Source organism: Rhinolophus ferrumequinum, chromosome 23, assembly GCF_004115265.2.
Source record: "Rhinolophus ferrumequinum isolate MPI-CBG mRhiFer1 chromosome 23, mRhiFer1_v1.p, whole genome shotgun sequence".
In the NCBI taxonomy this organism is placed as follows: domain Eukaryota; kingdom Metazoa; phylum Chordata; class Mammalia; order Chiroptera; family Rhinolophidae; genus Rhinolophus; species Rhinolophus ferrumequinum.
Window position 1 is genome coordinate 12,544,222 of NC_046306.1, and position 24,343 is coordinate 12,568,564.

The 24,343-nt window shown below is 48.1% G+C and overlaps 2 protein-coding genes and 1 pseudogene across 3 annotated transcripts; 2 read left to right on the forward strand and 1 right to left on the reverse strand.

Annotated features, from left to right (window-relative positions):
• The first annotated feature begins 6,424 nt into the window (after positions 1-6,424).
• TP53TG5 (TP53 target 5) lies at positions 6,425-11,141 on the forward strand. 2 transcript variants are annotated; one of them, XM_033094765.1, is made up of 3 exons: positions 6,425-6,799; positions 7,045-7,439; positions 8,959-11,141. In XM_033094765.1, exons 2-3 carry the CDS (start codon positions 7,387-7,389, stop codon positions 9,443-9,445), a joined length of 540 nt encoding a protein of 179 aa, XP_032950656.1. In that variant the 5' UTR covers positions 6,425-6,799; positions 7,045-7,386; the 3' UTR covers positions 9,446-11,141. The 2 variants fall into 2 exon arrangements, with proteins under 2 accessions (XP_032950656.1, XP_032950655.1); XM_033094764.1 differs by having other exon boundaries at positions 6,425-7,439.
• A 3,936-nt stretch (positions 11,142-15,077) lies between these two features.
• Positions 15,078-19,831, reverse strand: SYS1 (SYS1 golgi trafficking protein). The gene is made up of 4 exons (XM_033094771.1): positions 19,644-19,831; positions 19,192-19,430; positions 17,500-17,567; positions 15,078-16,295 (listed from the first exon to the last, which is right to left on the reverse strand). Exons 2-4 carry the CDS (start codon positions 19,351-19,353, stop codon positions 16,055-16,057), a joined length of 471 nt encoding a protein of 156 aa, XP_032950662.1. The 5' UTR covers positions 19,354-19,430; positions 19,644-19,831; the 3' UTR covers positions 15,078-16,054.
• A 1,512-nt stretch (positions 19,832-21,343) lies between these two features.
• On the forward strand, positions 21,344-21,983 carry LOC117016267 (60S ribosomal protein L15-like; annotated as a pseudogene).
• Positions 21,984-24,343: the final 2,360 nt, after the last annotated feature.

Sequence of the window (24,343 nt, forward strand, 5' to 3'; positions counted from 1 at the left end):
TGTGAGCTGCTCCCTCCTTAAAAAAGAGAGAGAGAGAGAGAAAAGAAATGGTATCAGGTGCCTCAATTAAAAAAAAAAAATTATCCTGCCCAAAATGTCAACAGTGCTGAGGTTGAGAAACCCTGAGCTACAAGGAAGAACTGTTAAGTTTGAAGGATTCAGGACTTGATGGCAGAAAATTCTCAACCACCCCAAATGGCAAATGACAGTAAAACTAAGAAATGGTTTCCTAATAAAGCAACTCAAGTCCAGCACATAGACAACAAACAAACAAACAAAACAAAACAAAACAAAACAAAACAAAACAAAAAACATGGTCCAAAAATGAAACTGAGAATGTGACTGTAAAACCTATTGTTTACATCTCAGAAAGATTTAAGACAATGCCTCAGTGTACTAGTCAGTCAGATAGAAGACCTCTAAAGAGATGATAGGTGTGTCTCACAGATCCTGTGAATCAAACAGTACAGATTCTGTAAAGCTTAAGGGTATTGTCCCTTAGCCATTTTGGCAGAAGCCTAATGGAGAGAAGGACTTATCGCAAAGAAATTGTAAGCATGGTTTTTGTCTGATAGAGTGGACCTAAATCAGATTCAGAGACCCACAAGTTCTTAAAAGAATTACATATCCAGACACGTCTCCAGCTTGGGCTTATAGGGATGATCAAGGAAGTAGAGAATAAAAAGAGAACTTCCGATTCTGAACAAGATGGGGTAGATGCGTACCTCTTTATCCCTCCCACTAAGTACAGCTTAAAATGCTGGACATTATATATAAAACAAACATAAGAAGGCAGACCAACCAGGAACCCTCGTACTCAAATGATACAGCAGCGAGTCCCTGGGTTTTCTTTTTGCTAGGGTGCTAGAAAAGCCTGCAACCTGGAAATGCCAAACAGGCTGACAAAAATCACCCCCGTGAAAAACCTGTTTTCTGTCAAAGGACTGGGAAAGGGGCTCCCTAGCAAGACAGAAATCTTTTGACATGACATGCCCCACTCCAGCAAAACCTCAGTTCCAACCTCCACTAGCATAGGCAGAAGGGAAAGCCTAGACTTTAATCTTTCTCTTGTGATAACAAGACACGTCTCCCCCTCACCTCCAGGTGGTGTTAGAGGAGACAAAGAGGGGAGTCAGGGCTTTCCTCGGGGCCCAGCAGTAACAAGTACCCTTCCCGACAATTTCTATGGTGTCAGTGGAGGCCATGTAGGGAGCCCCACTGGCACCCATCCAACAATAATGAGGCACCACTCCCTTCCCCCCAATGTAAAGGAGGCCAAGTGTAGAATCTATATGAGCACCTCTGCCAAGCAGTGATGAGGCAACCCTCCCCTTCCCCTACAGGGTGGGTCAGTGGGGGCCATGTGGGAAGCCTGGACTTTCACTCCCACCGGGTGGTAAAGAGTTGGTGCCCCGCCATATCACTGGCCCAGGTCAGCAGAGGCCTACTAAAACAGAAGACTTAAACGAGATCCAGAGTTTCATAACATAATTTCTGAAATGTTCAGTTTAAATGAAAATAACTCACCATACCAAGAACAAGGAAAATCTCAACTCGGATAAGAAAAGACAACCAACAGATAAAACAGATCACAGGATGTTGGAATTATCTGATGAGGATTTTAAAACAGTTATTACAAAAACGATTCCATAAGCAATTACAAAGATTCTAGAAATAAATGAAAAATGAAAAATATCAGGGGGAAAAAACAGAAGATATAAAGAAGAACCAAACAGAAATCTTAGAAGTGAAGAAAAACTAATTATACTAGGTTAAAAGTGTCCTCCCAAAAGTTCATGTCTACATGTCTACAAAACCACAGAGTGTGACCCTCCTTGGAAACAGTGTCTTTGTAGATATAAGTAGTTACGATGAGGTCATCCTGGATTGGGGGGGCACTGAGTCTAATCACTGGTATTCTTATAAGAAGAAGATGTGAAAACATAGAAAGACACAGAGGAGAATACCATAAGAAGATGGAGACAGACATCAGAATGATGGGTGTACAAGCCAAGGAACACCAAGGATTGCTGGACGTCAGCAGAAGCCGGGAGAGCGGCCTGGAACAGATTCTCCCCTGGAGCCTCCAGAAGGAGCCAACACCTTGATTTTTGGAGTTTTGGCCTCCAGTACTGTGCGAAAATAAATTTCTGTTGTTTTAAGCCACCAGGTTTGTGGTAATTTGTTACAACAGCCCTAATATAGAAAGCAAAAAATTAAAAAACTCACTCAATAGGCTCAATAGAAGAATGGAGATAATATTTGTATTAGATAACAAACAGTGGCATATTTATACAATGAAATACTATTCAGTAATGGAAAGAAACTAGGGTTTCCAGGCGGGAATTCCACCCCATTCTCAGGGATTTTTTTTTTTTCGCTTTCCAGTTCCTGAATCCCGAGAAAAGTTGGTTGGGAAATCGGGAAAAACGGCTCCTTGAACCCAGGTGGTTGGTAGTATTGGCCGTCCCTTTGTGGAAACGATTCATCGTGGAGAACAGAAAACAGTTTATATGTCAGGATTCGGGAACAGGAAAGCGAAAAAAATTCCTGAGACTGGGCAGGCATTCCCACCTGGAAACCCTAAAAGAAACAAATGACACCCAACATATGCGAATCTCAAATGCATTGTAATAAATGAAAGGATTCCAGAATTCAAAAGGCTGCATACTGTAGGATTCCATTTATATGATGTTCTGGAAAAGGCAAAGCTATAGGGACTGAAAACATATCAGTTATTGCCAGGGCCAGGAATGGGAGGAGGGTTAACTAGAAAGAGATTTTGCCCAGGGGAATGTAGGATTATGAAACCATTTTATATACTGATTGTTGCGGTTACACAATAGTATGCACTTGCCGAAACTCACAGAACGTACTAAAAAGGTGAATTTTCATGTATGTAAAATATAGCCCACTAAACCTGACTTCAGAGAAACTAAAGCACGAGAGGAAACAAAACAAACAAAAAGAGTGGAACCTTACATTCATTAGGATGACTACTGTCAAAAATAATAAAAACAACAAGTAATGGTGAGGAAGTGGAGAAAATGGAACCTTTGCGCATTGTTGGTGGGAATAACGTGGTGTAGCCACTGTAGAAAACAATACAGCAGTTCCTCAAAAAATTAAAAATAGAATTACCACATGACCTAGCAATTCTACTAATAAGTGTATACCCAAAAGAATTTAAGGCAGGGTCTAAAAGAGATTTCTGTACACCCATGTTCACAGCGGCATTATTTACAATAGCCAAACCACGGAGGCAACCCAGGTGCCCATCAATAGATGAACGGATAAACCAAGTGTGGCATACACATATAATAGAATATTATGCAGCCTTAACAAAACGTAAGGGAATTCTGGTACAGACTATAACATGGATGAACCTTGAGGACATTTTGCTGAGTGAAATAAGCCAGTCACAAATAGACAAATATTATATGATTCCACTTACATAAGAAACCTAGAGCAGTCAAATTTATAGAGGCAGAAAATAGAAGGGTGGTTGCCAGGGGATGTGGGAGGGAAAAATGGGGGAGCTGTTGTTTAATGGGTATTGAGTTTCAGTTTTGCAAGATAAAAAGAGTTCTGGAGCTGGATGGTGGTAATGGTTGCACAATGTGAATGTACTTAACACTACTGAACTGTATGCTTGAAAATGAGTAAGTGGTAAAGTTTATGTTATGTGTACTTGACCACAACTTAAAAAAAAGAAGAGTGGCGGTTTTCCACTTGAGATTCTTGGAGTTAGTCCACAAGGCTTACCAGCTGTATGTCACTGGATAAGTCTCTCTCCCTACAAATGGTTTTTCCCATGTAAATGGAAGGACCAAACAAGATGGAATATGGAAAACTGCTTTGGGAGCCATTGCTGGGGTACAAAGTGTGGTCATGGAGAACTCCGTCTCCTTGGGGATGAACGGCCTGTGTAGGCACAGCTCCTGAAGAGAGGGGAGGGTGAGGGCTAAAAGTGTGCACTAGAACAGAATGGCAGAGGCTTGGCCAGGCTCCCAGTGCTGAATCCAGCCACCCTGCCTAGTTGCCAGAGCCCTTCCAGGGCCCTCTGGACCCTCAGGATAAACTGCAACAAGCCCTGGGAGGTCTGTGTGTTGCTCGTTCTCCAGTTTCAGCCACTGCCGCTCTTGGCCCCTACTTTCTGCTCTGGCAACATAATCGTTCATAATTCCCTTCCACAGCTAATTTTTTTTAAAATCCCTCTTTGAGAATGCCCTGCCCACCTCACACCCCTTTGCCATTCCTCAGGCTGGTCCTCTGTGTTTCAACAGCCTGCAGAATTACCTTTATCACAGATAATACTACTTATTTCACTTTTTCAAAAAATACTTATGAGGTACCCATTATCTGCCAGGCACTATTCTAGGCTTTTGGCGTTTATCAATGAACAGAACAGACAAAACCCCCTACCCTTAAGGAGCCCATATTCTAGAGGTACTTCTGCCCTAAGCCTTTGAGCTTGTTGAGGGGAGGCATCTTTTGCCTCATATGCTGCTGTCCTTGGTGCTTAGCGCACAGGGGGTCCCCAGCCCTTGGTGCCCGGGGCGGGGGGGCTGAGTGGCAGGTGTAGATGATTCTGATGCAGCCCACAGGAGTCCAGTAGATGAGAACTGAAGTTGTGCTGAGCAGGCAGAGGAGCCAAGGAGTATTGGAATAGACAGGACGGAGAGAGGGGAGGGAGTCCTGCTTGTCTTCCCTCCCAAGTCACCTCCTGGGTTTCTTCCTGGGGCCACAGCATGTTTAGCCACTGCCCCCCTTCATCCCAATGATAAAGGACATTAACGTGTAAGAAGCTGCTGTGCAGTGTAGGCTTGGTCCATGAGCCCCAAAAAGGCAGAGCTAGCGCACCTCCTATGCACGCACCTCTCCGCCCGAGAAGTGGTCTGGGGTGGAGCGGCTGCCACCCTCGCTTCGGTATCCGATTGGCCCACTCTATGGGTGCTGCTGGAGAAGGCATGTCTCACAAACTCTTCAGATTATTCTGATGCAGCCCGAGTTATTAAAGTCCCCCCGTCTGTCCCAACCCTTCCCCACAGCTCCTTCTCTGCCCTCATCTCCTGCCACCACCACTCCCTTCCTTCAGGTCTCTGCTCTGATCTCATCTTGTGGATGAATCTTTCGCATTCCACCCTTTTTGATACAGCATACCTTCTACCTTCGCTCTCCTGTCCCCTCTGCTCTGTTTAATGTTCGCCATGCCCTCACTTCCATCTATGGTATGCTGGAACTCCTCCCTAAGGGCTCGAGAAAGCCTATTACATGTTCAGGAACTCTGCCGGCTGGTTGTTAGGCATAGCCATCATTAAAAATTAAATTATACAAGCTTAATTAAAATAATGATATTAAAAACAAAAGTGAAAAATGCTCAAACTTATCACCTTCCATTTTTTTGACTACTTCTTACTATTACCGATATTTGAGTCTTTACATCTGTAAAAATATAGTAGAAATATATAATGTATAATGGTAATGTACTCTGCATTTCTAGTCAACTCTGTATTCAGTGACATTACATTGGGAGCTTGAAATCAGCCATGGTAGGAGTTGATTTCTACCACAGAAATAAGTGAACGTGATAATTCAGGTTTGATTTATTGTTTTGTTGATTGTCTACACCAGAGGTTGGCCATGGGCCAAATCCAGCCCATCAACTGTTTTTGTAAATAAAGTTTTATTGCAAAAAGCCATGTCCACTCATTTACATATTAACTATGGCTGCTTTCACACAACAGCAGAGTTGAGTAGTTGCAACTATATGGCCTACAAAAATATATATTTATTTTTTGTTGAGAAAATATACTTCCAGTATTTGAAAACTGTGATCCAATATAGCAAATAAGTTGATCACGTCATTGATGAATGTGTGGAATTCCAACATATTTGTTCTTTCACTTTTTCACTTTCTTCTTACTCTTTAGTGTAAATGAAAATATTAACATTCATGTTGCAACTGCATTTGTTCATCCATTACAACCATAGATTGGCTATGGATATAAGAGGCACAATTCAAGAAAAGTATACTGTAAGAATCAAACGGCTATAGAATGTGCAATAAAGACTATTGCAGAAGTTCATTATTTCAGATTTCTGTCGGTAAAGCTTATTATAATAAACACACACACATACATTGTTTCACAGAGCCAACTGTTAAACATTTACAAGCACCCACATTGTTTTGTTTGCCCTCCACTAGAATGTAAGTTCCTTGAGGGTAAGAACTTTCTTTGATTCTAGCACTTAGAACATCTGCCGTGCAGGTGCAGTTAACATGTGACATGAACGAAGAGATGAGCTTAGTTGGGAAGCCCTGGTTTCATGAGCTGACGATCAGACCTTAGGTTTCCGGCTTGACCATTATCTAGCTGTGTGGCCTTGAGTAAACGATTTAACCTCTTTGAACCTTGGCTGCTTCATTAAAAAAAGAGGGCATAATCCTCTTAGGTCACAAGGAGGTGGTGACAATATAGGCCTCTGCCTGGTACCTACTAAGTTTCTCCACAGATGGGAGTTTCTGCCTCACCCTCCACCCCCCACCCCTGCCACACACATACTCCTTGGAGACCCAGCCCTGCTGCTGTCACACATTTCAGTGATGTCACAGCTCCCCTCCCTGGGAGTTGCAGCACAGCCATCCTGATGCTCAGTCTGAGTGCTGGCTGAACTGAGAGGGGCAGAGCACAGAGAGTATCTGGTACCAGTCTTGCTCTGTCTGTCTTTGAAGCCTCAGAGCCTCAGCATGAGTCCATCAGCAAAGAAGAGGCTCAAGAATGGAGTGGTTTTGGAGGTTGGACTAAGGACTGGACCTAGAGGGGGCCTTACAAAGAGTAACTGGGGCAGGCGGAGGGAAAGGGAGAGGTGAAGGGTGAAGGGAGGTCGGAAGAGTTAGAATGGTCTCCCCATTTCTGCCCTCAAACCAAAGTGACAAAACTCCTAGTCTAGGGTTGGTCAAATAATGCTGAGGCAAGTGGAGAGGCATCCGGAGGCGTTCGGCGGGATTCTTCCTGTGATAGCTTTCTCTCTCTCTCTCAGGTGCAAGATAAAGAACCACGGGACAAGATACAGCAGGCTGTCAACAAAGTAACTAAGCAGAACCAACTTAAAATGGTAAGATGCCCCATCCTGGTCCAGCCGAGGAGAGCCTGAGCACCAATGCAGTACTTACTGGCCCTGGGTGCCAGCCTGAGTGACCCAGAAGAAGTCACCGGGCTGAATTGAGCCAAAGTGTGGGTGGGAGTGGAAGGCTGTCCCAGGAAAGCTGAAGCTTCTGTTTTCCTGGTTTCTTGACTCTGGCAGGTGTTAAAAAATTTGTCGCTCTTGAGGCTACTCAAGAACTCGAACCCCCGGATCAAAAAACTGTATAAACTGGCCAACATGTGTTGGAATTCATTGCTCAGAGCTCCGACAATCCTCCTGATCTCCTCTGGGTGAGCTCAGCCCCCACCCCATATGGACCCACGCTCTCTCCACTAGGAACAGGAACTGTGCTAAGGAATGTAGAAAACCACATTTTCACAAAGCCTCTGTGAGAAAGGTATTTACGAGCCCTATTTTACTGAGCTGAGGCTCAGGAGATGAAATGACCTGTCCCAGTTACCTGACCTGGTAAGTGGCAGAGCCAGGATTTGAAGCCATTCCTGTCTGATACCAGGGCTGTGATCTTAACCATGGTCAACATTCTCCAATTATGGGCCTGACCACCACTGGGGTCCCACACTCCTCCCCTTCTCGAGTCAACACAACCCCACGATTTACCAGCAGACTAGGCATCTTGCTGAGGCTCAATTTCCTCATCAGTCACATGAGAATATTAAGAAAGCTCACGTTTATTAGGCACCTGCTAAGTGCCAGGTACTGTGCTAAGTACTGTACAAGCATGTCCCCATTTAGTTTGTTCTTCCTAACAATCCTATTAGGTAGACAGAATTATTCCAGTTTTGCAGATGAGGAAACTAAGGCTCTGAGAGCTTAGATGTCTTGCCCCCAAATCACACAGATGGTAAGAGGCAGACGCGAATTTGAACCCCCACTTGTCTGTCTCGAAAGCCTGTGCTCTACAAGCCGTTCTGCCGCTTCACTGTGTCCCACTGTGCAGGACTGTGAGGGTCCGGGCCTGCCACACAGTGGCGGTCAGTCAACAGTGGCCATTATTATCGTCACTATTGTCATTATTTTGAGCCTGAGGCCTCGCCCCTCTCCACACACTCGGCTAGGACGGCGCTGCCACTTTCCAGAGGACTCAGTGTATTCTAGACACCTGTTGGGAAAGTCCCTTCCAGCACTCAGTACCTCTGGACAACTCCACCTCTCTGGGCTCCTCCTCCTGCGCTGGCCTCCTAGAGCAGGCAAGAGGGTCAGGATCACCTAGTCCGTAGTTTTCCAACCTTTTTAAAGCAGCATAACCTCTTCAAATATTTGTCCCCAAGCCCCAGTTGTGTTGTTGTGGGGGAAGGTATCCTGCCCTCACCCTGCCCTTGTGGGTTGAGGGGAACCCTCAGATTTCTTGGAACACAATTGAAAAACCACTGCACTCGTTCGCCCCATCCACCGAAATCCAGAAGGCAGAACCCTCCCCTACTGGCCGATGCAGACCATCTGTATTCCTAGTGTCCCACCTACTAGTGATTGCCTTTCGCCTTCCCAAACTTTCTCATCCCTGCTGCCAATAGTATCACAGCCCCTGTGCCCGGGCGCAAGACGTCTGGGTGGTAGAGAAGTTCCTTTTCAGGCCCTCTAGCTTTTTTGTTTTTGTCTCTTGTTTTTTTGTATAAGAGTTTATTTGAGCCCAAACTGACAACAGTTGCCAGGAAGCAAGATCTCAAATGCCCTCCCTTTAGCTTTCTTAACAGGCTCCCCTGAGCTGGCTGTACAGCAACTGTGCTGGGAGTAGGCTAGAGGACCGAGCTTTAATCCTGCTCTGCTGACTGCCGTTCCTCTCCTTGCCAGGAACATCGCTCTCGGCAATGGAGTGGACCAGAATAATGGAGAGCCCCAGCAGGCTAGGTGCTCTAAGAAGAAACTGGAATCCAAGAAGTTAGAGTCGAAGCGCAAGGTGGGGGTGGGGAAGAGGAAGGAGGCCCAGCAGCCACGTGCAGCAGTGCCAGGGAGAAAACAGGTGGAACCTGAGATCCCAAGGACATTGAGGAGTCATGGCCTGACCACCAGCCCTGGACCCCAGGGGAGGCAGCGACCCACTGAGTGTCCCCATGTCATCTTCCTGAAGACCCACCAGCAGAAAACTGCCATGGGGTACATGGAGCAGCTGGCAGCAGCTGACCAGTGGATCTGGTTTGAGGGGCTGCCCACACGAGTCCACCTCCCGGGGCCCCGCGTGATGTGCAGGGCATCCACCCTGCGCTTCGTCAAGCGCTGCTGCACCCGTTTCTGCTCTGCATCACTTGAGCTGCCGATGTACCATCCATACAGGGTGTGATGACGCCACTGCCAGGCAGGGTGAGATGCACACCCCAAGCCAGGCCCAGAGCTGGGACCCGGAGTCGGAGGGCTTGGGATCCGGAATCTTGGGGGCTGTGGCTGGCAGGCCCCACTTCATACCTAGAAAGGGAAACTCAGAGAGGCGGAAGCTGCTGACTGCGGCCATTCAGCAGGGCAGTGGCTAGGTTGGAGCCTCCCAGAATCCCACTAGGGGCTCTGGGAAAGGAAGGCACATTGTGGGAATGTGGGTGCTGAGGTGAGTCATCCCACTGCTTGGAGGCCTCAGGAGTGGCCACAACGGCTATGGTTCAGAATCTCACAGAAATCTGAGTGAGCACGTTTAGGAATTTCTAAATGTGGGGGGAGGGGAGTGGTCAAGTAGGGCCCTGCCACATCCCATCTCCTCTCAGACAAAATCAACTCTCTATTTGTTTTATTTATTCATGCTTCAAATAAGATTTACTCTGAAAAAGTTCCTTAGCACGAAAAATACTCCAGCCGCTCTATGAGAGAATTCAGGTCCCAAGAAAGGAAGGGGGTGATGAGCTTGGGGGTCCAGACGAAACGGAGGCTTCTCCTTCACAAAACCCCTTACCTCCAACCTGCCAGACATCGCAACGCCAGGCCCCTAAGCCCTCTCTCTGGACCACAGCGCCCCCTGGGGGCAGCCTTAGCTCCTAACACCGCGGTCTCTCAGCAGGTTATGGCCTTGGATGGGAGCCAGAGTGTGAGCGGAGGGCAGAGATCATGCAAACATCTGAATGGGAAGGAAGGCTGGACGGGAAAATTCGCGAGTATACGAATAAAATCACCCATATGGCACTGAAGAATATTACGGCCGGCTCTGCCTGTTTGTCTGGGTCGGGAAAGGCGGGAGGCAAAAGGCCCTAGCGGAGGTAGGGGGAGAGGGCATCAGGGCTTCAGGCTTCTTCTACCCCGTCCCCAGGTCCTTAAGGTCTGTCTAGAACCCGGAACAAAGAAGCCAGCGAGCTGCACCCCTTCCCACCTCCGCGAACTGACCTCCTAAGTGGTGTACTCTATGAAGTCATAGAAAGGGAACACTTTTTGGGTGTTTCCTGGGTGCCAGATGCCTCACAATGGCCCTGCAAGCCAAGGAGACCAGGAAACCGCGGTGCCGAGACTGGAAGTACTTGCCCAGACTCACATCGCTCGGAGCGGTGGAGCCAGGACTCTAATCTGGGTCTCCTGGCTGCTCCCTATTTCCTTTTCCGAAGAAAGGAAAAATGCCCAAGGGAGCATCCCGCTCGTCATGCGCATGTATTACCCTAATTATCATAGCCTCGGGTGTCAATAAGTGGGTGTCGCTGGGCCCTGCCTGAGTCACTGAAAGCACCTGATTACGGAAAGCACCAAGTCAGGTGGGAAGCTGGTACTGTGTCCCAACTGCTCCCACGTGACATGGCTCATCCATCAGCCAACCCTCAGCCCTGATACACCCATCTGGTCGGGGTGGCCCTATGGGCAGAAGCCACAGGGTCCTGAACATGCAGTTGGGGAGAGGAAAGCCCAGGCTTTCTCTGGACGAAGACTATAATCCTCCTTATTCCCCTAGAGGCAGGCTGAGTGGAGCGGGTGCCCTGGGGAAAGCAATGAAATCACCCAGGGATGCAGAGCCTCCACCCCACCCCCGGAAGCCATTGATGGAGAGGTATCCCCACATTGGCAGAGGGAGAAAGACGGGGGAGAGGTGATCTCCCCCTGAACCCGCCCGCTCACACCCCACCTCCCCACTGGTGCTCAGCACCTTGATGAGAATCACCTGGCCCGCACCTGCAGAAAATGGAACGCGTCTCCCTTGGGGAGGCGCGGGACCGCTGTGCGCCGCCTGGCTCTGCCTGGGTAAGGCTGACCGGCGCCCCAGCACACGCTTGCTCTTTGCCGCCGCGTGCCGCCTTTCTGCGGCTGTGCTCGGGTACCTACAGGGCATCCCCCCACCCCCACCCCCACCCCCGGCACTTCCGCGCAACCGCCACCCAGTCGCCTCCACTTCAAGCTATCTTCCACTCAGCTTGCACCCTAGCCCAGTTCCTGAGTCTCCATTTCGTTACTCTTGCTGGACGTCATCAATCCCATCAAGCTTCTAAAATAACCTTTACTCGATCTTTCCTCCTAAGCATTTTCCATTTCATCATTCCACTTTCACATGAACTTCGGCCCTGCACGCGCCACCCCAGGCTATCAGCAGGCAGTCAGCAAAGGTACTCCCACCCTCTCCCCCGCAAAAAAAAAAACCTGTCGGAGGGGCCCCCTGCATTATTCTTCAAGGGAGCCTGCCCAGGGAACCCCAACTGGGGGCTCAAAAGATTGCCAGCTTCTGCTTTGCCTCATAGGGACCCGGGTTGCCCATCACCGGAAGTGACATGGAGTATTAAGTAGAAGGGAGCCGGTGAGACCCAGTGTGGCTAGGGCACCGCCGGGGAGAGGGGTGGGGGAGAAGGGTGGCGGGGAGGGCAAGGATGCAGGCCTAGGGTTAGTGACTGGCAGCAGTGCACTCTTCCAGCTATATCCTAACCTGAACCTCAGGCAACCTGCCCCCCACAATCCCACAACTGGGGTCTTCCCACTACACCCTCCCTTTGTTTAACCACTTCAATCTGAGGTTCCTCTTCTGGGCTCAGATCCTGATTTGGGCAGGAGGCTGCAATAGGTATCAGGGATCAGAGACCACCGCAGAAATGGCTCCCTAACAATTAACTTGGGGCGGTGGGGGGGGCGGTGGGGAGGGCGGGGAATTAACTTTAAAGTATTTGAGTGACTTTCAACAAGTCACATGACCTCATTGAGCCTACTTCATCTCTATTAAATAGAGATATTAATATCCATTCCGTAGGGCTTTGAGCAAATCAGGCTGGCTGTAGGTGAAGCCAATTTATAGGGTGTTGAAGAAATGTTGGGCCTTTTTCCCACGCCTTCTCTTCACCCTCATAAAACCCTGAGGCCAGTATGGACGCTGTTTCTCACTTATGAGCAGCTGCCAAACTGCCCAATAAGGGAACGAACTGCTTATTAAACAGTCAGCCCTGTGTTCACATTCACCTTTTGCTAAAATGGCATGTGGATTCCCGACTGTCCCTCTCCTTGTCTGCACCACGCACACTCCAGACACGACTGGAACATGAAAAGATGAAGCTGTGCAGGCAGAGGCATAGCTTCTTATCAGCTGTGTGGTCACGTTATTTTCTCCTTATCCTCAATTTGTCTGTCAAATGAGGGAAATAATGGCGCCTGCCTTATTGGATGACGTGAGAACACAGAGAAATCACTTTGCAGTGCATGGCACATAGGAGCTTAATACGTGTCGGCTGTACCTAGCCGGTCTGTGCTGTTCCCCATCTAACAGGGCTCAGAAGGTGTGTCCTCTGTAAAATGCGGGGAGGGAGGGATGGCCCAAGAGCTGTAATTGCTTACATTTCTGGATCACTTCCTATGTGCTAGGCCACGTGCTAACTGCTTTACACATGACATCTCATTAAATCCTCACAACCACCCAGGGAAGCACTGTTCTTATCCCTGGTTGACAAATGAGGAAACTGAGGTAGGGGGAGGTTATATAGCTTTCCAAGGTCTCACAGCTAGCAACGGGACTCCAGGACTTCATCTGCACTCTACTGCAGCTCTCTAAAGCCTCCCATCATTAGACTGCTAGAATTCTGACTTGCCCAGGTTGTGGCCGGACAGGGGCTGAAACTCTCTGGTCCCGCTACCCCCTCCTCTCAATACTATTACACCACCCTTTGCTACTTTCCCACAGAAAGCCTCAAGCACGCCAGTGCCTTTTAATTCCCTCTCCACAGAGGGCTTTTTGTGCCTTGAATCCACCCTACTCTCCCAGCCCGAGGCTCAGTGGTCCTCCAGCTACAGCTACTGGCAGGAGTCCCTCGCCTACAAACTGACTGCCCTGGGACTGCCAGCAGGAAGCTATCCTGACCTGGGAGTCACTGAAGAGTCTAAGAAACTCTGCTTCCTGCGGCACCTGTTTGAGCTGTGCCCCCATAGGACTGACTCATGGGGACCTGGAGCTTCCCACCCCACCCCCAGGTGCCCACTGGCTGCCATCCTGGCCTCAACTGGCTCTGATCTGGGGGGCTGCCTGTAACTCGGGATAGAGGCACCCTCAGAGCTACATATGCCTTTCTCCTTTCCCGTCCTTCTGGGTTATAAACTATTCTGAGCACCGGCTATGTACTAGTGTCCACTTCTCTCTCCAAATGGCCGAGTCCAGGTAGTCGGTGGGATGAAGGGAAGTCCAGACTTCAGACCACTAGATAGTCAAGAGACACCAACTCAGTGGTGGGGTGGAGGGAACTTTCCTCTATCTTTTAGAAATAAAATCATTTCCTACATTCCTCCATACACGTGGAAATCTGTGGCCATATTTAATGTACTGTTATCAGTTTTTCTTAGAAAGCTAGTAATGTTTATAAAGCACTATACATCCTTAGTATAAAACAGTACAGTAGGATGTAAAGGTATAAGGTGATGGACGGTTTAAGCAATAAGAACTTATATATCCTTTAGCTACTAATGTCTTCGGAATGAGTTTACTAATGTCACTACTGGAGAGTCCTGCTCTACCAGCTCCTAATGTGTAATCTCGGGCCAATTCCTTAGTTTCCTCATCTGTAAGATACGGATGACGACATTTTCGACTTCAAGAAGTTGTTGTGAAGATTAAGTGAGCAAGGAGATGTAAAGCCCACTGCTGGACATCTATTAAACAATCAATAGATGTTATTTTTTACTAAAATGATGTCATGGCAATTGCCCAGTTCTCTCTGGAACTTGCCTCTAGATATGGCTTTTATTGTTACTTTACAAATCAAAAAAAATCTCGTTAAGGTCACATATTTTTGACCCGTCATTTAGCTGAGCCACTGTATTATTGAAAAGAAAATTGGCTCCCCTTTTAGTAGTTTCCAAAAATCAAATTAACACTCAAGGGGAAGAGATCTGTCATCACAGGAACTATGCGGAAGAATGGCAGAAGCTCTTGAAGAAAACTCCCAAAAAGCTGTGCCAATATAGTCTGGAGCGACCCCCACAGATGACCAAGGAGGATGGCAGCCACAGGACTGCTCTGATGCCTTTCTCAAAATACAGTTAGCCCCATGCCTTTAGTTTATGGTGTCTGGGGGAAATCCACCGACTTAGGGGAAGTCACTCTTACATCTTAATCTTGTCAACCTCAACTCCCTACTTGGGAGGGCTGGGAGCCAGGAGGCTAGAAAGGCTTCCTGTGGAGACACCAAACCCATCTGTGTAGCCCTAACACTAAAGGCTAAACACTGACAGCTGTTGGGCAGACTCCGGAGGACCCAAATGATTTCAGTGCAGAAGGGGTCTAGACCAGTGTGTTCCTCTGGACATGTTCAGAAATCACCAGCAAGTGGGAAAGGAATCCTGAGTTATGGCAGTTCACCCAAGGTGTAGGAGAGGAGGCTGACGGTGAAGGGGGTAGGATTTAGGAGTTCACTGCACTTAGCATTTTAACCAGATGGAATAATCTGGGGTCCAGGAGAGGAGGTGACCTAATTCTTTATACATAGCTCCCTTGCCTGGCTGTGCTGATCTCTCAGTCCCAACTATGGCATTACAAAGTACGTACAGGCAACCGTGGAAAATACTGTATTTATGTATACAGGAAGGACAGCTGCAAGCCCCTCGCAGAGGACACTCCACCCCCAAGAAAAATCTTAGCAGCAAATTCCTATCTCCCTCAGCACTATGAGTGCAGGTCGAGCTGGAAGGTTGGGCTTCCTATCTCTAGGCACCCACCATACCCTTCCCACTGTAGAATTCCAAGTAAGTTAGGAAAAAGGAACTATTGCCAGATCTGAGGTCCAGTGGGAGCTAGGGTGCCTGGTCATTCCTAGAGAGCAGGCAGTGACCCTGTTATGAGGGTAAGACTAGGAGTGATGCTGACACTTTCCTCTGGGTCCTAACGCCTCCTATGTTGAAAGCTGGCAGCAAGGTAGGCACCCAGTAGAAAAGTTAGTCATGGGTTCATGGGTGCGTGTACACATGCACGAAGCAGGACACGGGTGGTTTATTTTCCTTGTGCTCGATGCCTCCATCTGCCATCCTCTCCCTGACAGCAGCCTAATACTTTGCACCTACATCTTTTTCTGCGGTTATGGATCCAGGCCCAGGGTTTCTCCAGACAGAATCGCTGTGGTTCCGCAACATGGCCAAGGTAACAGCTGTCCCAGGGAGGTAAGACAGATGCCCAGAAAAGTGGTTTGCTCCAATCAGTTCTCCTTGATTTTTTTCTTTTTCAAAATAACAGGCTGGTGACAGGTAGGGTGGCTCAAGAGTGACATGGTTCCAATTCTGTTATTACCCTGAAAGAGGTCCCCTTGCTGACCTCCCAGACACCAAGGCTTCAGCAGACAGAGGCCGCTCTTACAGCTGTGATCCTGACGGCCACCTGTCTTCTTGACGGGACCTCACTATCTCTCCCACACCAACAGAGACTTCACATTTCCAGGGTTCCTCTCGGACCCGGGCTGGACCTCATCTGGAGGGTCTCAGCAGCCCAAGGCGTTGGGGGTCCACACTCCCAGCAAGGTGTGCAAAGGACCCAAATCTAGACATTGGATTTAGGGGATGAGTTGAGGGGGATCTCCTTGAGCTCCGTCCGCATGCACAGGTACTCCCCGATGACAGCCATGAGCGCAATGCACACGGCTTGGACCAGCCACCAGGTCAGCGCCGAGGGGAAACGGGAGCTGTAGAACCAGCAGCCCAGGAGGTGAAAGAAATGGACAGTGACAGTGAAATCCAGACACTGCTTCCCTCGCCGGATGAAGTACAGCAGGCCCAGGGCACTGTGGGGAGAGGACAGCAGTGAGTTGTCACTGGGTTGTCCTGGACCTTAGATTATTTGGGGAGTAGGGACAATTAGGATGACAGCATAGGGGTCAGAAGCAAGCAAGATAAGTATGAAGCAAGGCTTACGTTATTAGATGCTAGAGGAACCTGGCAGGTAATGCTGAGAGTGAGTCAGGCTGGGTAGAAGAAAAAAGTACGAGCTTGATGATAAATGGCAACTGTCACTAAGAGAATCCTAGGGCTTGGTGGGGATTGTGGCACCCTGAAGCACACATGTTCCATCTAAAGTGGGGACAAGAGCCAGCTGCCACTGGGCAAATCATCACGCTAGAAGTTTGGCCTAGAATCAATCCTCCCATTTTTCATGAGAAGCCAGAAATTTGGATTTTTTTAATATAAAATATTCTGATTTTCAACTAAGTGGGAAAATGTTTTAAACACCATGCATGGGCTGACAACTGTGTAAGGCACACAGAAAAGACCTGGGGGGCCAAATTTAGGTCAAAATCAGCCCCCACGAGTTTTCAACCTCCAGTGTAAGTAAGGTCAATAGTAACGTGCGAGGCACTGCTCTGAGAACTTCCATGAATTAGCTCAATTAATCCTTACAGCTATGGGGTGGGTAATACTGTTCGCCTCATTTCCCTGATGAGAAAACGGGGGCTTAGACAGACTGACTTGTCCATAGTCACTGGTACACCTGAGATGCAAAGCCAAGTGTGTCTGCCTCCAGAGCCCGAGGTCTTCATCACTATGCTAACCTATCTCTCGAAAGACAAACAGTGGTCATCAGTGACCTGAGACTTCACACAGCCAAACCCCTCAGGGTACAGATGAGGAGCCTGAGGCCCAGAGAGGAGGGAACTAACTTGGCCAATGGCACACGGACCAAGAATGGAACCCAGTTCTCCTGATTCCTGGTCTAATCCATTCCTCACCTCATTCCACATCAGGGACGTGATCGGAGACAGAAGTTGTCCCACAGACAGCATGCACAGAGTGATAGAAGAGCTTTCCAGCTAAGCCCAAACAGCAGTGGAAGGAGCCCTGGGATGGAGCCCGTCCCAGAATCGGCCTCTGCCACCCACTTTAGTCCACAGTCCCCAGGAACAACTGCCAGCCTGTCTCACATCCAAATTTAGGAAGTTAGTTCTGGTGCTCAGACCCCAAAAGCTGATTAACAAAACTGACGATACTCACCAGGTGAGGGCGTTGAGGATGAAGGACATCATGGAGAGCCGGCCTGGAGGGCTGGAAAAGCCCAGGATCTGAGGGGGAATCACAAACGGAAACATGCAGGAGAAGTGAGGTGGCAGAGCCCCAGGGGCCAGGACCCCAGCAGGCCTCCTGAGGAACAAGCATTCTTCCAAGAGCACAGACAATATGCCCCTTCACCAGCATGCCTGCCTATTTCCAACAAGGTGCTCTCACAGACGTCCATTATCGTATCTCGTCTGCACCCCCTCACAGCAGCCAGGAAAGGGTTATTATCCTCATCATACAAAGAAGGAATAAAAAGCTCAGAGAAGTTAAGTAACTTGCCCATCCCTTTGCTATAAGGAAACAAGAGCAAGGTCTAGAACAGGGTTCAGCAAACTATGTCCCCACAGGCCAGGCATCTATTTTTGTAAATAAAGTTTTATTGAAACACAGCCACACCTATTCGCTTAGTATTGTCTATGGTTGCTTTTGCGCTACAATAGCAGTGAGTAGTTGTGACCTAAAACCTTTACTATCTCACCCTTTAAGAAAGGTTTGCCCGCCCCTGGTCTAAAATTCAGGTTGCATACATGAGATGGTTCTTCAACAAAGCCCAGGATTGCCACACGCCCTTCCTAGCAGGACAGAGACTCCTAAGAGGAAAGTACTGGTCACCTGTTGCTGGTCACCTGTTGCTGTGTAACCTCCACCACTTGTGACACAATATACTACTAAACACCAACATCTACACCACACTTTCATTTTACAAAGGCCTTTGATATCCATAATCTCATAATCCTCACAACCACCTCACAAAGCTATTATTATTGTTGTTGTTGTTATTCTTACCTCTTTTTGAATTATAACGTGCCCAAGGGCTACACAAAGAATAAGCAGCAGGAGCAAGGATTTCATCCTACATCTCCCAGCTCCAAGAACAGAACTCATTACCATATCCCACAGGTGCCTCTCAGATGCGAACACCTGTTGGGCCTCCATGACACTTGATAAAGTATTTTCATATTCTTAGGCCCCTCTGGGCCTTATCACATTTTGCTGAGGATTATTCCGTCCCATTTCTAGAAGAGGAAACAGGCTCAGAGAGGTAACGCATCTTGCCCAAAGCCCCACAGCTAGTGTGTTTAGGTCTAAATTGGATACCTAGCCTTTCTGGATCAAAAGTTCAGGCTCCTTATACTGCAACCCACAAGCTCTCTGCTTGTCTCATGATTTTTGCCGACAGAAAAACGGAGGTTCAGAAAGGTGATGATATTTGGCCCAGGTCACACAGCTAGCAAGTGGAATTTAAACGGAGGCCCAACTCCAAAGTCCAGGCAGTTTCCATTATATCTTCTTGAGTACTCTTTTATCAACATCCTCCTCTCCAATTTGGCACCTGAGAATCTTGGGAATCATAGAAGTGAAGTCACTTTCTCAGGGTGTCAGAAAGGAGCAGTATCAGGTTGCCTGGAACGCAGGCCTGTTTGTTATAACATCCAGGTCTCTTTCCTTTGTACTAAATCTGCCTCTGTTATCCGTCACTCCATCTTACAGATGGGGCAGCAGAGGCTTAGAAAGGTGAGGGCAACAAAGCTAGAAGGAGGCCCAACCAGGTCTAGATCCCAGGAGCGTCGGGCCGCAAAACCCACACGGTGAAGCCGAGACCCCGCCCGCGCCAGAGCAGGACCCTACCTCGGCGTCGAACATCTGGTCCAGCGAGGGGCTGCTGCGCACCAGCGCGTCCACCAGCGCCAGCCACAGGCCCAAAGAGCCGTAATAGACGGTCTGCATAAGGACGATCTGCGACAGGATCAGCAACGGGTCCCACACGTAGCTGCGGAACTGGCCCGCCATACCGGCCCGCGGGACCCGGTCACCGCCCGGGCCTGCATCAGCGCCGCCGCGCCATGGGCTCCGGGCCGCCCTGGCACCTGCGAGGACACACGCCGGGTCTCAGCCCGCCGGCCGTCACCATGGCAACACTGCCCAGCCTGGGAGGAGGGATTGGGACCGAGGGGGAGAGCCCATTCCGGGAGTGGGGGGAGGGCGGGATGGAAAGACCCATTCCCAGAGTGAGGGGAAATCCCGCCGGTTCCGGCTGCGCGGGCCCCGCCCGTACTTAAGCTCCCTTGGGGTTCACTCACCGGTGACTGATCTGAGAATCGAAGAGTCCGAGGGCGGCCCAGCCTCACCGGCAGGCCCCCGAAACAATCCAGATCGACAGGATCATGGAGGAGAGACTCTAGCGGCCTAGAGAGGCAAAGCTCCAGGGACGGCGGCTGCTGTAGCGGCTGCGTAGAAAGGAAGCGTTTCCGGAGACGGCGAGGGAGGGGCGGGGCTGAGATTGCGCAGGCGTAGTGGGTGCAAACTCCCGCTGAGCCACCTAATGACCGGAACGGGCCGCCGGGTAGCGAAGTGTGCACTTGCGCAAAATGAAGCACGAAGGCGATCGGAAGTGAGGCACGAGAAACGGTGGAGCTTGCGTGCCCTCTAGAGGGCAATTTTGGAGAAGAGAAGGGCAACTAGGGGAGAAGGAAGAAGGGTTGCCAAGAGGGAGGGAAAGATGTTTTGGAACAAACGAGGCAATAAACGTTGACTCTATCTTCAGCCTAGATTCCCAATGTTTTCTTTCTCCTAAAGTCTGAGATAACTTGAAATAAATCTGCCAGCTCTTTCACGTATGATTTTGCCACTGTTCGTGTTTTACAGATGATTCAACTAAAAGTCAGGGAAGGAAAGCAACGTACTGTCTGTCTCAAAGACATGGTGGCAGCCAGGATTAGAATTCAGGTGTTGGCAACACCACAGCATTGCTTTCCTACCTACTGGGTGCCAGGAAGGTCTGGACAGGTACTAATGAGACAATCCCTGCCCTCAGATAAAACCTAATTAGAAGCCAGGGTAGTGAGTGTTTTATCATGTATCCATATATGTATTTATAACGAAACAAACAAACAAACAAACAAGTTCTGGAGTCCTGAAGGACCTGGGAGCAGATCCTGACTCTGCCTGCCCCCATGACTGTTTCCTCTCTGCCTTCACTTCTGAGTCCAAATAATGTGAACAGTCAGTAAACATTTGCTGAATGAGTCAAGAACAGAGAAAGGGCAACAGCTAACTGATGAGTCACTTTATCCCTGTCACAGCAGACCAAAACCCCTCAACTTCATCGATTCTAGGTTCCCCTCTTCAGATGAAAAGACGGGAAGTAATTGCTCCAGAAAAAGAACCTGAGTTTTAATGCCAGCTCTACTACTTTTGCTGTGTGACTAGCAAGCCACTTCCTTCTTTAAACCTCAACTTCCCTGTTGATGAAATGAGAAGTCAGACAAGAAAAGTTTTCCAAGATTTAAACTATGCTCCACTAATTATTTTCCCATGAAAAAACTTATCAAAGACCCATGTAACTGCCAATCAGAACTTCTGAACAGCATGTGATAACCATAGTATCACCTTGGGTTGATACAATTCCAGACAAAAGTAAAGAAACTTGAGTCTATCAAGAGTAAGTATGTGATTTCCCTTATCATTTGGAAATACTGTACACAGTTCACTTGGACTCCAGTTTGAAAGTCATTAAGGCCCAAAGTTTCCTGTGATGCTTTCCAGCTCAACCATTCTTTTAGGTACCTCAAATTTGTTCAACAAATACATATTCAAAACCCTCTGGTCCTTCCTTTATTACTCACATGACCTAGTGTTTCTAAGAAAACATTTCCTGTTTATTAAGTACATACATGATCTTGTTTCATCCTCACAATCCAAGAAGACAGGTATTACCTTCCTATTTAAAAGTGGAAACTGAGGCCCTTTCCATCTGTCCACAGCCATCAGGTAAGCCAAGATGGGTGCTTACAAGTACATCCAGGAGCTGTGGAGGAAGAAGCAGTTCGATGTAATTCTGTTTCTTCTCAGGGTGCACTGCTGGCAGTACTGCCAGCTCTCTGTGCTCCACAACACACACACACACACACACACACACACACACACACTCCACCTGGCCTGATAACGCACACAGGCTGGGATACAAGGCCAAGCAAGTTTATGTCATATACCAGATTCATGTGCAACATGGTGGCCACAAGCACCTAGTTCTTAAGTGTGCAACCTATGGCAAGCCTGTCCATCACGGTGTTAACCAGCTAAAGTTTAAAGCCTTTAGTCTGTTGCCCAGGCGTGAGATGGATGCCATTGTGGGGTTCTGAGAGTCCTGAATTCTTCCTGGGTTGGTGAAGATTCCACATACAAAGTCTTTGAGATTATCCTCATGGGCCCATTCCATAAAGCTATCAGACAGAATCCTGACACCCAGTGGATCACTAGACCAGTCCACAAGCACAGGGAGATGCGAGGGAGAGCTGACATCTGCAGGTCGCAAGACCCATGGCCTTGGAAAGGGTGACAGGTTTCACCATGCTGTTGGGGGGTCTTGCCATGCAGCTTGGAGAAGGTGCAATGCTCGCCAGCTCCATCGTTACCACTAATATGAGTAATGTTTGTAAAATTCTTCCCTAATAACTTAGGACAGACATGTTTGCTTAAAAGTGTGCTTTAATTTCTCTGCAGATTGTTTTCATGAATGCATTGTCAAATTATGAAAGTTTAGGTGCAATAATATTTGAAGAATAAGTGATGGTGTATCTGGTTTCTCATAAGATACTTTTGTCTTTGCTTTACCTTATTGGAGGGTTTATATGTCAGTGTTTAAAATGTTTTGGTATAATAGGTGTTAAATTCTGTGAAAGAGGAGTACAGAACTAGCAAAAAAAATTTTTTTTAAATGGAAACTGAGGCTCAGAGGCAGGGGTGACTCTACTACCGAGGTCAGAGAGCTCAGGAAGCTACCTAGAAAGCTGAGCTGGGATTCAAACCCAGGACATCTGACACCAAACCCCAAGATACATTCCAGAAGAAAAGGAAAGGAAGGAAGGCAAGAAGGAGGAAAAAGAAGGAAAAGAGAGAGAAGAGAAAGAAGAGAGAGAGAGAGAGAGAGAGAGAGAGAGAGAGAGAGAGAAGAAAAAAGAAAAGAAAGAAAGAAAAGAAAGAAGAAAAGAAAGAAAAAGAAAGAAAGAAAAGAAAGAAGAAGAAAGAAAGAAAGAAAAGAAAGAAAGAAAGAAAGAAAGAAAGAAAAGAGAAAAGAAAGAAAGAAAGAAAAAAGAAAAAAAGAAAGAAAGAAAGAAAGAAAGAAAGAAAGAAAGAAAGAAAGAAAGAAAGGAAAAGAGAGGAGGGAGGGAGGAGGAGGAGGAGGAGAGGAGAGAGAGGAAGGAAGGAAGGAAGGAAGGAAGGAAGCAGTGATGGAGTACCGGAAAGTGGAAAAGGAGCAGTGACTCCCTCCATTCAAGTAGCTCTTGGGTAAGGGATTAAGGAGTGGTGGGAGGACAGGCTCAGGAAAAGTGCTTGAGAGGTTTGACTTAGTTCCCGAAAGCAGCTTTGTCTTCCTTCCAGGTGCTGGAATGTGTGGCTCTTCCTGAGGCAGTCCCCCTGACGTCACAGCTGGACCCTCTCCCCCATCTCCTCCCACAGAGGGAAGGCCCTCCCTCCCCATGCTCCTGGAATGGAAAATACAGGTACCCGTAGCCTGGAGCCTGAGGCGTTGTTGGGGCCGGTGCTGGTGCTGGTGTCTGACGTCATTCCTAGAGCCTGGATTCACTTCTGGGAAATCCCCAAGGGACAGCAGGACAGCTTATTGCAGTTTCCTTTTCTCTGTAAGATTTCAGCTCTTAAATTCTCACCTTTCCAAGCCCCAGAAATGGGCATCATCTTGTGTCTTAGTTAGGGTAGAACAAGGAAACCAAGAGCTGGAGAAAAACCACAGTAACTCCCTTGGCCAGCCCTTTTGGTCCATTTTGAGAATTTGACCACAGGCAGCCTGGAGAAGGAGAATGAGCTTTGGGTTCAGACCACAAAATAGGAGTTAGGGCCACACTGACATGCCACGTGACCTTGGGCAAGTCCTGTGCTGGTTCTTAGAATCCCAAACTATAAAGTGAAAGAGGAGTACTGGACTCAACCTCCAAATGCAGTGCATGGCCCTGTGCCATCTGAATCACCTGAGGAACATATTCGATAGTCAGAGTCCCAAGTCTTGCTGCAAACCGAAGTCTGAATCTCTAGAAGCAGAGTGCAGAAATCTGTGTATTTAAAAAACTCCCCAAGTAATTCACGGTACAGCCATATTTGGTAATTACAGAACAAGAGGATCTGTAATTGACTTCAAACCAACTCCTCCTTCTAACAGAAAACGTTTCTGTGACCTTGCCATGTCTGTGCCTCTCTTTGGCCCTCAGAGTTTTTTTCCATCTGTAATTTAAGGGGGTTGGACTAGAATAGCTGATCTCCAAGGGCCCTTCCCTCACTGCCAAGTTTGTGGTTCCAAACTTATGAATGAAATTTTAAACTTTAGGTCAGAGGCAGAATGACAAACAGCCACAAGCTGGGACAAACTGTCCCCTGGGTGCAAAGGAAGGGGGTGCTTCTGATTACTCGGTCACTTACGTCACTCCCACACTGGGCCCGCACTATGGGCAAGTGAGGACAACTGCTGCTTGCTGCTGGAGTCATTTTCCAGATCTTCTCCCCCCGCCCTGCCCCCCAAATCCCTTGGGAAATGTCCTCATACAGGTCTTTGGGCTTTCGAGCTCTGCTCATATTCGAATCCTGGCTCTATTGTCTTCCTGGCTAATAGAGTAACTCCCCTTGGGGGAGTTACTTCCTCTTGCTGAGTCTCAGTTTCCAATTCGGTAAAATGGGGATCAGAATAGTAACTATGTCATGGGCTGTCCTGAAGATGTAATGTGTGCTTACCCACTGCCTGATACACAGTTAGCATTAGGTAAACATTAGC